Genomic DNA, 15177 nt, shown 5'->3' on the forward strand with positions numbered 1-15177 from the left:
TAAATACACAAAATGATGTAAAAGGTGTTTTATTCTTCTGACTTTAAACAAAACGCTTCATTTGTAGTTTCACACAAATTTATCTAGGTAACTACTTATCGGATGAGTTTCATCTTTTTGTCACTAACAGGATATTTTGTTTGGATATCAGATTAGTACTTAACACAAAACAGCATTTTTTCTAGTTTCGCCCTTATGACCCTAAGCCCCCGAATCCCTCTAGATTGAGCGTTTTTGTTGTTCTATATAAATCTGTGGTTCTAGTATATTTATTAAAATTAAATGTTACTTTAAGTGCTTTATTCATTGTTCTTTGTATTGATTCTTGCATGTGTTTACTACATTGCGACCATATTATTAATCCATATACAAAGTGCGGAAGTATAAAAGCATTGTATATCATTAATTTTGTACTTATGTCAAAGACATCTGTTTTTCTCATTATTCCAATAATTGGACCTAGTTTTATTATAACTGTTTTGATATGTTTTGTCCATGCTTATCTATTATATTATAACCGTATTATTGTATATGACTGTAGATTTCAATAAACATTTTTTTTTAAATATTTACATATATTTTTAAAAAATGATTCCACGCTCCTGGACCATTCTTAAATTATATGGGCGCAACACTATTAAACCATAGATGATTCGATAACAAGCGCGCATTCAGCAACTGTCAAAGTCAAAATCGTATCTTATAGAATTTCGGTGTTTTGGATTTTAATTTTGCTGTCGTCGATCTGCTTGGCCGTCGCCATGGGGAAAACCGCCATCAAACTTCTGACCCTCGAGCTGAAGCTGCACCGGTGCGACGCGGCGCTGTCGCGGCCGGCGAACGCCGGGGAGACGCAGAGCCGAGCGTCCAGCACGCCGGGCCGGAGTAAGGACAAGCTCGCGCCGCCCGCCGAGGAGTCCAGCGGCGAAGTCTGCTGGGGCTGTCTGGAGGACGAAGAGCTTCAAGAAATGCACGTGCCTTTTAACGAATTCGGGGACACGTACGCCGACCTCATCTTCTACTGCTTCTCAATGCAGGTAACGTTTCTCAAACAACTTACTCAAATGAAAGACATGACAAAATACAAGGTTTTGAAACTTTACGTATTACATTATATTACATATTTTATTTGTAAGAAATATTCCCAATCAGCAAAAGTGCTGGTGTGAGGGGATATTATATATAATAACACAAGAGTCCAAAAGTAATCTAACTGTCAGTTGCCTTCTGTACGCCGATGACGCAGTCCTCCTAGCTGACAGCGAAGAGGAACTGCAATCCTCGGTTACAAAGGTTTACGAAGTGTGCAAGGAGAGTGATTTGCTAATGAATGTGCAAAAGTCGAACGTCGTGGTCTTTGAAAGAAATGTAACTATGACTGAATGTAAGATTGTAGTAAATGGAGATAGTTTGAAACAGGTCGAAGAATTTGTATATCTGGGTAGTATGTTACTATACTAGAGATGGAAATATGGACGAGGATATTGAAAGGAGGGTTAGTGCCGGTAACAGAGTTAATGGTGCCTTAAAGTCTGTCGTAGCAAATAAGTGTCTATCGCAAGAGGCTAAATTAGCAGTTCATAATGGAGTTCTGGTACCAACCCTAATGTATGGAAGCGAAGCATGGAGTTGGAAAAAAAGGGACGAAAGTAGACTGAATGCTGTTGAAATGCGATCCCTCGGGCGAATGTGCGGAAAAACAATGTATGATAGGTGCCCTAATGTCGAAATTAGAGCAGAATGCAAGGCTGAGTTAAGCATTATCGACAAAATTAAGAAAGGTCTTTTGCGATGGTTCGGTCATGTGGAGCGAATGAATGATGAAAGAACGGCTAAAAAGGTTTATGATGCGAATGTGTCTGGTTGTAGAAGTCGAGGAAGGCCGAGAAAGACATGGCATGATCAAGTACAACAAATTCTTGAAAGTGGTCATGTGAAAAGTCGGAATAATCGACGTGCGTGCATGAGAAGATGTATGAATGTGAAGGAAGCAAAGGAAGTGTGCCAGGACAGAGTGGCGTGGAGTTCTATCCTCTCTGCCTACCCCTCCGGGGAAAGGGCGTGATGGTTAGTTAGTTAGTTAGTTAGTTAGAGTCCAAAAAAATTCTTACGGCATATAAATTTTAAACTTCGATCAGTCATGAATTTTTAAATTACGACTTTTTACTAAAAACATTAAATTTGTTAAAACTTGACGATAGGAGAAAAATTATAGACCTTTTAAATTTATTCAAAATTGTAAATTCAATATGGGATTGCCCTGAACTATTATCCCTCATCAACTTCAGGGTGCCTGGAAGAATGACTAGACTGGTGCCGCCGTTTTGTAGCAACAATTCACGGACAGTGTATACTTGTAATGCCGTATTAAATAGACTTCATGAACTCGGCAATAGTTATGCCTACGTATCTGATATATTTAGTGTTGGGTATTGTGCCTATAGAACAAACCTTTTGATCTTTTTCAAAGATGGTGAATGCTAATTATTATTTATGCGGGTGAGATTCATATAATTGAATTATTTCACCTAGGCAATGCCTGAAAATGTTATTTTTTCAATTTCTATACTTCTTCATGGACCAGGTAATTTATCAACAATATTTTGAGTTTGTCCAAATTTTTGTAGACAAGGACTGGATTCAACTCCCTGGGGAGCTGTTTATATTAACATATTACAACAGAGATGAAGAACATTTAAGCGAAGTTATTCTTATTAGGCTAAATGAATACTGCAAACTAAATCACCTTAAACTAAATACTAATAAATGTTATGTAATGACCTTCACTAGAAATAAAACAAAAACTAATTTTAACTACACAATTGATAACAATATCCTCTCTAGAGTAAACGAAATTCGCGATCTTGGAATTATACTTGATTCTAAATTAACTTTTGAAGCTCACATTAATGCAATCGTTAAAAAAGCTTATCAAATGTTGGGTTTCCTAATTCGCATAGGCAATGACTTTAGTAATATACAAACCATTAGACTATTGTACTGTACATATGTAAGAAGTCAGTTAGAATTTGCGTCACCTGCCTGGAACCCTCATTATAAAAAATACATTCATCGAATTGAATCTATTCAATCAAAATTTATATCATACTGCAGATTTAAATTAAGGGTTTCAGAAAATGAAACCAATGAATTTCTCACTCATCTTAACCTAAAACCACTGAAAACCCGTAGAAACGTAGCTGACCTTGTATATCTGTACAAAATTATGAATAATCAGGTTGACTGTCCACAGCTCCTATCCCTAATTGGTTTTAGGATCCCTGTAGCGCAGACCAGAAACAAAAACCAATTTCATATTTTTAAATATAAAACTAATGCTTGCCAAAATTCTTATATATGTAGAACTTGCAATCTGTATAACAATAAATTTAACCATATTGATATTAATAATATAACATGCAACAATTTTAGAAAAGTAATTGAAAATCAATTTATGTTTCACTAATTTTTTTTATTTTTTAAAAAATATGTTTTTTAATATTCTCTTATATAATATCTTATTTAACCGAAATACCTACCTGTGCAGTTAGATTGTGTATGGATATGTACATGTACATGTGTATGTGAGTTTGATATTTGGTTAATTATTATAAACACTTTATTTTATTTTAGTTTTTGAGTTTTTTATTTTATTTTTATAATTATTATTTTCTTCAATTAAGTTGTTCTTCTTATAAGGCTCAATAATTATCGCAAATGTTATACTCGCTGCATATGTATGTATACTTATTATTATGTTATCCGCACTGTAAAATGTACATACATATCTAAATTTAATATCTATTCTTAACTTCTTATTAGTAATATTTATCTTTTAGCTTACGAGAAGGCCTGTAATTGGATCTTAATATATAATTTAACCTACACTGTAATTAATAAATATTGTAATCTGTTGGCTTTCCAAAAATAAAATAAAATAAAAAAATAAAATAAATATAGAAGTCCAGGCATCTACAGGGCTTATGACCTGTCAATGGCTGGTTTTAGTGGCCACTTTACACACTGTGTAACATTCACCATTCTGCCCATATTGGAACATCTATATTCCTTCAATTCTTTCATCTGTTGATGTTTGTGAAGTTAAAGAGCTGAAACCTTTATTTATGCGGGTGAGATTCATCTAATTGAATTATTTCACCTACATACTAGACTAGGCAACGCCTGAAAATGTTATTTTTTCAATTTCTATACTTCTTCATGGACCAGGTAATTTATCAACAATATTTTGAGTTTTTCCAAATTTTTGTAGACAAGGACTGGATTCAACTCCCTGGGGAGCTGTTTATATTAACATATTACAACAGAGTTGAAGAACATTTAAGAGAAGGTAATATAGAAGTTATCTCATGTAACAAAAATGATCAAGATACGCTGCGATTGGTGTACCAATGCAGCGCCCTATGCACCATAAGGTGCGGTAAGGAAACGATGATGATGATGAAGAGTAAAATATTAATAAATAAATAATGATGTACCTACCCAAAACTTGATGGTGGGGGGTCGGTAGTGTATCTTTGTAATCGCTAGAGAGAATTTGTCTTCAACCATACCGTCAAGGTGAAGGTATGACGTCTTTGTCTTCCCATCATCGAGGCCCTGAAGTGTTTGTTTAATTTTTCAGGTTACTCCAGACCCCAAAAAGAGTAAAAGAAAGTTCTACGTGTGTTCGGCCTGCGTCAGCCGGTTACAAGAGTCGGTGAAGTTCAGAAGGCAGTTGGAAGTTGCCCAGTCCTTCTTCAGCAAGCTATTTCGTGAGTCGCTATAATACTACATCGGACCCCAGCAAACTATAGTCCTTAAAATATAGCTTGATTAGAATGACAGTTGTCAGCAAAAGTGACAACGTAACTTTTACATTATTACTTATCCCAACAGAGTTGGAGAACATTATCTTAATAAGAATGTGGACCTCTGGCTGAGTTTAAGTGAATGTCACACAGTGTGTAAAGTGGCCACTTTAACCAGCCATTGACAGGTCATAAGCCCTGTAGATGCCTAGACTTCTATATTACCTTCTCTTGAATGTTCTTCATCTCTGTTGTAAAATGTTAAACACTGTTTCTTTTTCTGTTTGTCCTAGGCTGTTCGCAAGTTAAATTATTTGCCGATCTTGTATTTATTTTATGTATGTTGTAGTTAAAATTAAATTTAATATTTGTATTTATTTTATTATTTTTCATCTTAAATATAATTTTTATTTTTTCTGTGTAGATCAATTCCTCAATAAATGAATTCATCAAATCTTAAGTCCGTCATGTCAAAAGCGGGCAGAATCGAAGGTGTGGCCCGTGGGTCTTCCTATCGGTTTCGCTCTTGCAAAAAAGCGGTGATTTTTTGTCAATCAACAAACTAGCTCTTGTAAAATTTTCAATTCCATGCATCGTGATTTCAGCTCGGCAAAACGTGGTTCCAGACCATTGCGGTATGATGAATAGATTTTATTTCAGCCGACGAAGCGCCGAGCAAGCTTCCGGATCCGGCGTGCGCGGTCGCCCCCGCGCCGCCGCGACTCGCGGCGGTCGCGAGCCAGCCGAACGAGGACATGGAGATAGACAATGATGTGACTATCATCGAGGATCACGTGTCCCGCTCCTACATTCCCAACATCCTTAAAAAGAGGTAATTTGTTACAATTTTTTTAATATTTTTTTTAAAGTTTTAATCTCTCCACGTGTTAATAATAATAATAGTATAGTCCTTAAAATCATTAAAGCCCAAGAAATGACACAAGATCAAACTGAAAACACTGAACTTAGAATTAGACTTGAAAAAATGACCTAACCTAATCTAAACCATCTCGGCTCATTTAATCTTTGAATAATTTAAACAGACCCTGATTGGTCTCACTATATTCAAATGCAAATAGACCAATTGAAAATAGACAAATTTTTTCAACTTACATGCCTATAGTCCATAAAATATAGCTTGATTAAATGACAGCTGCCAAACTAATGTGACTAGTGGTGGGGAAGTACTGAGCACTGACCAAATCGATTTTATCAGTTTTTCCATGCAAACATGAAACTCTGTTTCCGAAAATTGATATAAAAACGCAAAAACAAGCCTATTATAGTGTGATTAAGACCATTATTCACAAAAAAATAAGACATTTAACTTTTTTGCAAAATGATGTAACCTTGTAAGAACGTTGTTAGTAATTAGGTTTGGTTTAGTTTTTTTTAGTTCTAATAATAATATTCGGCTGATTTATATAGCGCCATTTTTGTAAAAAATCACCTCAAGGGCGCTTTACAATTGTATATCTAAGCTAACATTCCAACTAAACTTAAGTTATATATTATATTTCCAGATTTAAAATTGAGGGTATGATAGTCTAAAGAAGTGGGATTTTAGTTGGGATCTGAACTGACTGGGACTGTCGATGATTCGTAAGTTTGAAGGCGATCGGTTCCAGGCAGAGGGGCCGGCGGCGGCAAAAGCGCGACCTCCAAATCCAGTGTTTGGGGAGCGCCGGATTTCGACGAGTTTTCCTCTTCCTGCGTCAAATGCTGACCTAAGAGTAGATTTTCTTTGACATGTATTTTCCCTAATACAGAGGTCCGATGGGTATCTCGGAGCCATTTCATGAAGGGATTTGAATGCTGTCCAGCACAGCTTGTATTTATTCTCTCTGGGCTTTTTGACCAGCGCAAATCTCGAAGATGTTGCGAGATGTGAGAGTGTTTGTTTACTCCCGTAATAAGCCTCGCCGCTGCATTGAAAACAGATTGAAGTTTGTTAGTTGGATATTTCGGGAGATTTGCGTATATTCCATTACAGTAATCTAGACGCGAAACGACATAAGCATTTACAAGAGCTTTAGTTGCGTCTATAGGAAGATTTGATCCGTCTATATATAGAGAGATGACCGATGTACATTTTTGCTCCCATTCTTAAATCTTTCAGTTCTTTCATACAGCTATCGACGTATACGTTGAGCAACCACGGTGACATCACACATCCCAGTGTTATTTGATAAGGAAAATCACAAGCTAGTGCTTCGAATATTAATTTTCAATGTGTTTTTCTTTTGCAGGCTGGCGTTGCAAAAATGGGGGAAGTCCACTGAACTGTTTGACCGAAGCAACATCAACGACATTGCGATTTGCAAATACTTAGACGATATTCGGGCGACCAACGACGTGTTTACGTGAGTATCTCATTACTCCCACGATTGAGATTCTGGTTCCTCTTTTCCAATTAGATTAATTTAAATTATAACAGATAGGAGCCCGATTACAGCACGTCTTGCAGCTACAGAGCGCATGGACGGTAAGAAATTGAGCCACCATTTACTCATGTTCAGAATTGGCAAAGAAATAATTAGATTTAAAAAATAATATTAAAAATAAAAGGAGTGAGATTATAACACGTCTTGCAGCTACTAAGCGCAAGGACGGTTGGAGTTTTAGATCCCATTAAAAAAAGTTTGGTATTTTATAATTGATAACTTTTACATATAGAAACTAGATAGGCGATGAGTACCGGAGAAGGCAATGAGTACTAGGACGTTGGTGACTCATTTCACATGAAATTTAGTACATATAGAAGGGCTCTTCTTCATAAATATATACTATTTACCTTACTATTTGACAGCCATTGACAGGTCATAAGCCCTGTAGATGCCTAGACTTCTATATTACCTTCTCTTAAATGTTCTTCATCTCTGTTGTAATATGTCAATATAAACAGCTCCCCAGGGAGTTGAATCCAGTCCTTGTCTACAAAAACTTGAACAAACTCAAAATATTGTTGATAAATTACCTGGTCCATGAAGAAGTATAGAAATTGAAAAAATAATATTTTCAGGCGTTGCCTAGTCTAGTGTGCAGGTGAAATAATTCAATTAGATGAATCTCACCCGCCTAAATAAAGGTTTCAGCTCTTTAACTTCACAAACATCAACAGATGAAAGAATTGAAGGAATATAGATGTCCAAATATGGGCAAAATGGTGAATGTTACACAGTGTGTAAAGTGGCCACTTAAACCAACCATTGACAGGTCATAAGCCCTGTAGATGCCTAGACTTCCAAATAACCTTCTCTTAAATGTTCTTCATCTCTGTTGTAATATGTTATTATATATGAGGTGTGTTCAGAAAATAAATGGAATTTTTATACTTCGCGGGTTCGGAGAGAACGATTGTCAAATTTTTGGCTTTTTGACACATCAAATGAATTCTGAAAATTTTTAAACGTAAAACCTGGGTGATGAAAAATGTAAAAAATTGGGGGGAATATTTGTATGAGTTTTACTGATCTAAGCGTCAGACGCCTGTCAGCTAGCTCATCTGGAATGCGGAGTTGCCTTAGATATTCCGGAGCAGAAGAAGTGATACAATGTGAATGTTTCTTCTATGCCTGATGCTGAGCCAGTGTAGTTGCGTGCGATACTCGGTTCTGTGGTCAAATTTGCGAAGATTGAAGATGTAACGAATACAAATATTCTGCAGTCGTTCTAACTTATCAAGTAATTCAGTTAATCAATTTAATTGATCTACTCTAAACACTACAAATTCATTTATTTATTGACGGCTGGCATCAACCTTGATAGCAAATTTTTCCGAGTTCGAACACGCGTATTTCTTCATAATTTGAATGTTTTCCAGTTGCCCGCTGTGCGCGAACCTGTTCCCCTCGGTGCAGACCCGCCGCCTGCACCTGCGCACACTGCACGTCGACGTCCTGCCCAAGTACCTGTGCGAGGAGTGCGGCAGCTCCTACTCGTCGCTCGCGCACCTCAGCGCGCACATCCGCGAGGTGCACATCAAGCTGCACAACCACCGGTGCGAGCACTGCGACGCGACGTTCTTCCGCAAGAGCGCCTTCGAGCGGCACGTGGCCCGGCACTCGCAGTTCGGCTGCTACCACTGCGCGGCGTGCGGCTGCGTCTTCGACGACCCGCGCCGGCACAGGGGCGAGTGCGCCGGCGCCAACGGCGCCAGCGACTCGAGCGGCAGCCTGCTCGGCGCCATACTCACGCAGCAGCCGCGCGACCCGCGCGCCACTCCGACCAATGCCTCCGTGGATTCTGACTGCGAAATCTTCATCTTAGGATAGACTACAATTTGTGTGGTAGGTGTACATACGAGCGGCAATTGTTACGCTCCATCCTGACCTGTTTCAAAATGGACGAGAAAAGGTTTTGTACCTTGTCGTATGAAGCACTCTCAGGCCGTGATTACAATAGGACGTTGAGTATAATTGAAGATTCCCGAGCGATTACGAAGATACACTACTCTTGACGAATTACAACCGAAACAGAGAAAATTTTAAAGAAAGGTATATGGAAGTCCAGGCATTTACTGGGCTTAAGACTGCAAACATTATTTAGATTTGTTGCAATAACTTACAATTTCTTTTATCAATACTAAAATAATATTGACCGACTTTTGATACATTTATAAAATCGCATTCCTAAATAAAGTGCACCCCTGTTAGTTTGACATTCGCAAAACGAATTCCATATTTGAAAATCAACTAACAAATTACAACAGGGGTGGAGAATACTTTAAAAAAGATAATATGGGAGTCTAGGCATTTACAGGACTTATGACCTGTCATTGGCCACTTTACACACCGTGTAACATTCACCATTCTGCCCACGTTTGCCGCCGACAATTTTCGTTAATAAATAAATAAATGAAATCGGTCACCGGTTTTTAAAAATTTGTGCATTCAAATATCGCTCGCCTTTAATTTCATAATGAATTTTTATATGTTCTGATTGTTATCATTTTAATTTTATTTTCAATATGTATTATGTTTTGTAATTAAATGTAAATTAATTTAAGTTTCATGTTTAAATTATTTAGTAGTAAGCCAGAAGAATCCTACCCTATCAGCCTGAATTAATTTCTATGGATAAAGTAGACCTCGACTTTCACACATAATGCTTCCTGAAAATGTACGCAAACGTTGAGTGTTCGAAAGTCGAGGATAGAGCTGAAAAGTAGCTAATAGTATAAAAGTAGCTCTAGCTCGACTTAAGACTTGGAGTTCGTTATCAGGTCTGTCCAAGATATAGTCTCACAGCCATACAACAATACAGACCACACATAACATTTCTATTCTACTAAATGATATCAAATATTTGTACATTACCACTTACCGACTTTTCTATGTCTACTGGTTTCGAGACGTACCCGTCTCTTCATCACGCCATTTCATCACAGGGGTAGGCAGAGAGGACAGAACTCCATATCACTCAATCTTTGCATACAGACCTCGCGTCCTCTGATTTATACATCTTCTAATGCACGCACGCCGATTATTCCTACTTTTGACATGTCCATCTTCGAGTATTTGATGGACTCGATCGTGCCATGTCTTTCTCGGTCTTCCTCGTTTTCTGCATCCATCAACATTTGCATCGTAGATCCTTTTAGTCGTTCTTTCGCTGTCCATTCGCTCTACATGTCCAAACCGACGCAGCACCCCTTTCTTGATTCTGTCGATAATGCGTGTCTCAGCCTTGCACAGTTCACGGATCTCGACATTTGTGCACCTGACATACATCGTTTTACCACACATTCGCCTGAGGGATCGCATTTCGACAGCATTTCACCTACTTTCATCATCGTTTTTCCAATTCCATACTTCGCTCCCACACATAAGAACTCCATTGTGAACTGCTAGTTTTGCCTCCCGTGACAAACATTTGTTTGCCAAAGTAGATTGCAGTGCACCGTTCACTCCGTTCCCTGCACTCACCCTCCTTTCAATATCTTTCTCAGTCATTCCATTCCTAGTAAACATACTTCCCAGATACACAAATTCCTCTACTTGTTTTAGTACAACTCCATTCACAGTGATTTCACATTTAGTCACACTGGCCTCAAAACATTGTTAAAATAATTTAATTTAATGGGCGAGTGAAGTGTTACGCCTCCTTATGCAGGTCCATTGGGCACTGCGGCCATAGACAACAACACATCCTCGTCTCTCACTCTCTGCTCCTCACAACACCATCATCATTCCATGTCCACGAAGATCCTCCGAGCGTCTCAAGAGGATTGCCTCTTTGACCAAAAGTTGTATTAATCTTAAATTGTTTTGCAGCATCAAGGTGGAGTACCTAGTGACTCTTGTGCTAGTGAAATGACTTGGAAGGTAGAGAATAATTTTTGCGGGCGTAGAGTAACAGAGCTTTTACATAAAGTTGTTTTACAGACGTTACATTAAGATTTACGAATATACCGAGGTTTTTGTGATATGATTATTTGTTTGATCAGTGTGTCATTTGCACATCCCCATCCAATTATTCCATATTCCAAAACTGATTGCTTATTGCGTAATTTATATCCACAGAAATGAATTCAGGCTGAAAAAGTTAGTATTGAAAAAATCTCAGAGTAATAATGCGTAACCTAGAGAGGAGCCTAAACGTAGGAAAACCATTCTACGACTATTGGGCATTAAGTTAGCTACAGTTCGCAGCAAAACAATGGGCCGTACGCAGGTCGAGAATTGCCAAATGGATATTAATTTGCATTGTAAATACTTTTAAATATGGACCTCTGTATTTATTATTGCCGGGTTATTCCAATTAATTTTTTTACAATTCGCCCGTATTTATTTTATAAAACTGAAAATACATGTGTGTGTTTATCTTTTTATTAATTGATTCATTTTATTCACAATATACTTATGTTACATTTATTGAGACATAAATCCCGGCTCCGTGGAACCAAAGTCGCATGTTGAGTTTGTTTGTTTGTCCGTCACATCTCCGAAACGCCGAGTCGTAGCGGCCTGAAATTCGGACACGTCATTTTAGATGCGATTTCAAGGTTAACGTTGCTATTTTCGAGTAAAATTTGAATCGATCTCTACTCAATAAAGACTCAAATATGGATGCCCAGTGCGGCCCCGACATATTGCCCGTAATCAACTGTCATTATCAACAGTAAACATACTTTAAATCACAAATTTATCCCCTAAATTGAGAAAAAATTGTATCTGAAGTAAATATGTTGATATAAGGAAAGTTTTGAAGCAACAAAATACACGTGTCGGGACAATAAATGCCAAAAGTCAATGTAAATCGTGGGAAAATATTGGGAATCAATTCCCTGTGAAAACTGACTCCTTTAACAGCTTTGACGCTCCTACTGCTGCAAGCAAACATACTGCAATTCCCCATAGTGGATGTTTATTTATTATTACGTAAATATCCAAGTTATTTACAAACAAAGCCAAGCACAGCGACAAAAGCATCCGACAGAACCGTTATGTGTTTGTTGTCAAACAAAACAAAAAGGCTGCCAATTTGTTGCTAACTCACATCGCTTGCGTTCTATGAAACATTGTGATAGGGCTTATCTGTAGGCTACGCATTATTACTCTGAGGAAAAAACTATTTTTTTCAACATTCCTGTTGATGATTTTATATCGCTCTCTTGTAATTTTATTACTTATTAAATACTATATGCAAATTTATCAACTGAATTTTATTTGAGGGGAGAACACCTTAACAATAATATTTATACATACACCACATGTACTATGTGTTTGCGTATGGCACATTAACTAGGTTGTGGCATTAGATTTATTTGCTACCTACCGGACCCTAATAAAAATGTTGCAATTCCTACTGTGGGTACCATAGTTTTTTCTCCGGCCCATATCTATATGACAACCGTCCGGCTTCGAAAGACAATGGTGATGTATACTTAATTTGAAGACTGGGAAAAACAGCTTTCCGGTGACTATAGTCCTATACGGGACCAGCACAGTCGGCCACATTTCTCACACTTCCAGGTTCTGGGGGAGGGGGGGGCTCCAGAGAAGCTTCAGACTTTCCAGCCAAAGGCCGTCGTGTGCCGCTTTCCCCTCCTTCACGGCTCCTCTCCACACATCTCCATCCCTGGCGATATCTCCCGATGGTCAGCGTCAATGCAAAAAGTCTTCATGTCACGTTTACAGTCATCTTTAAATCGCAATCGCTGACCAGCGTGGGATCTTTTAGCATCACAAAGCTCTCCATACATAATGCAGGCGTCTTTCTTTTGAGATCGCCATCGCCAAAGTCATCTGAGTACGGGTTAGTACATCTGCATTTATTTATTTACACTTTTACGTTTGTATTTTTTTTTTAAACAAATAGTCAATCGCATAAATCACATTGAATCAGTCCAACATCGCTTGCTTCAAAAAATAGCGTGGATGCTCGGACTAGAGAGAGATAATTATCCTTACGCTGAAATAGAGTCAATGTTAAATATTTCTAGTCTACAAAAACGTAGAACTAATATTGACTCCATATATATGTTCGGCATACTAAATGGTATAATCGATGTTCCATCATTACTGGGACAAGTCAAATTCAATATTCCGACTCGTAGATTGAGAAACAATGAAGTACTGTTCATCGATCAGCATAGAACAAACTATGGCCTAAATTCTCCAATGACTTGCCTTTGTCGTATTGTTAACTCGAGACAAGATCATCTGGACTTGTTTGGTTTAAGTTTACGAGGATTTAAACGAGCACTAAATAAATAGTCCAGATCTTGTCTCGATGTCCCTTATGTTTGTCAATGCTTCTTTCTTTTTTTTTTTAATGTTTTAAACTATTCTTTTATTGTAATATTTAAACCTTATAAATTGTATACATGGACAATGTCCATTAATAAATAAATAAATAACTTCAATAAAGACACTAGATTACTATTTTTTATATTTTGTATTCTTATATAACAACTGTTGTTTTTCCTTAATAAATAAAAATAAAATAAAAATACTTGTCTTTTGGGTGGTGTCCAACTCGAACGTGTAAAGCTTCAAAAAGATCTCGGCATAATCATATCGATGGATTTAAAATGGGAAGCTCACACCGCATCTGTGGCCAAGAAAGCCGAGTCAATAATATATCCGATTAAAAGGGCATTCCAAAATATTACTCCAGAGATATTTCTTAAAATATACAAGACCTTTATTGAAGTATGGAGTCCCTACTTTACGAAAGACAGCTACTGGAAAAAGTCCAAAGATGTGCCACAAAAATCCTTAAATTACTCAAAAGGATGCTTTACCACGGAAGATTCGAGGCACTAGGATCTACATCATTGAAAGAGAGGGGACTCAATAGAAACTTACAAGATACTCAATAATTACCAGGACTACCTCCTGCCTGCGCGAGATGAGTCCATTAAATCCCAACACAAATTTAGGGGCTCATAATAGGAAGCTCCATCGTCCCCAATCCCAAGATAAGCTTCCTATCCAGTAGGGTAGTTCCAGACTGGAATAAATTGCCAATTCTATAGTCAGCAATATTTTGAGTTTGTCCAAATATTTGTAGACAAGGACTGGATTCAACTCCCGGGGAGCTGATAACATTAACAATGTTTGATTATGTCCAAATGCTCCAAATCCTCCCTAGGGAGTTATGCCCTGTAAATGCCTAGACTCCCTTCACAAAAATTTTTCCCTCTCTGTTGAAATAAGTTTAAATATGAACATCTCCCTAGGGAGGAAATCCAGCCAGTCTGCAAGCATTTGGACATAATCAAACATTGTTGAATTACTACCTGGTAAATGGAGAAGTATAAAAATTGGAAAATTGTTTTCAGGCGTTGCCTAGTAGGTGATTTGGTTCAGCCGGATGAATCTCACCCGCGTGATAAAGGTTTCAGCTCTTTTACTTCACAAAAGTCAACAGATGGAAGAGTTGAGGAAATGTGGATGTTCAAACATGGGCAAAATGGCAAATGTTACAGTGTGTAAAGTGGCCACTTAAACCAGCCAATGACAGGTCATAAGCCCTGTAAATGCCTAGACTTCCATATTCCCTTCACAATTTTTTCCCTCTCTTGAAATAAATTTTAAAATGATAACATTAACATATTACAACAGTTTTTGTAGACAAGGACTGGATTCAACTCCCTGGGGAGCCGACGTTGCCTAGTATGTACGTGAAATAATTCAATCACACGAATCTCACCCGCATTGATAAAGGTTTCAGCTCTTTAACTTCACAGACATCAACAGATGAAAGAATTGAAGGAATATAGATGTTTAAATATGGGCAGAATGGTGAATGTTACTCAGTGTAAAGTGACCACTTAAACCAGCCAATGACAGGTCATGAGCCCTGTAGATGCCTAGACTTCTATATTACCGTCTCTTCAATGTTCTTCATCTCTGTTGTA

At 37.6% G+C, this 15177-nt stretch overlaps 1 protein-coding gene across 1 annotated transcript; it reads left to right on the top strand.

Annotated features, from left to right (window-relative positions):
- Positions 1-633: 633 nt before the first annotated feature.
- LOC148273682 (uncharacterized) lies at positions 634-9812 on the top strand. Its single transcript, XM_088238350.1, has 5 exons — positions 634-1037; positions 4643-4772; positions 5469-5640; positions 7058-7171; positions 8632-9812. The coding sequence occupies exons 1-5, from the start codon at positions 762-764 to the stop codon at positions 9080-9082; spliced, it is 1143 nt and encodes a 380-aa protein (XP_088094476.1). The 5' UTR covers positions 634-761; the 3' UTR covers positions 9083-9812.
- The last annotated feature ends 5365 nt before the right edge of the window (positions 9813-15177 follow it).

The sequence above is a fragment of the Micrasema longulum genome, unplaced genomic scaffold, assembly GCF_059751315.1.
Source record: "Micrasema longulum isolate JH-2025_06_02 unplaced genomic scaffold, ASM5975131v1 h1tg001872l, whole genome shotgun sequence".
Lineage (NCBI taxonomy): Eukaryota > Metazoa > Arthropoda > Insecta > Trichoptera > Brachycentridae > Micrasema > Micrasema longulum.

What these genes read in the sequence shown, in the direction of transcription:
- LOC148273682 (XM_088238350.1), top strand. Translation starts at nt 762, where the DNA reads ATGGGGAAAACCGCCATCAAACTTCTGACCCTCGAGCTGAAGCTGCAC. An exon ending in TCTACTGCTTCTCAATGCAG is followed by an intron (nt 1,038 to 4,642) that starts GTAACGTTTCTC and finishes TTAATTTTTCAG; the next exon opens with GTTACTCCAGACCCCAAAAA. An exon ending in CCCAACATCCTTAAAAAGAG is followed by an intron (nt 5,641 to 7,057) that starts GTAATTTGTTAC and finishes TTTCTTTTGCAG; the next exon opens with GCTGGCGTTGCAAAAATGGG.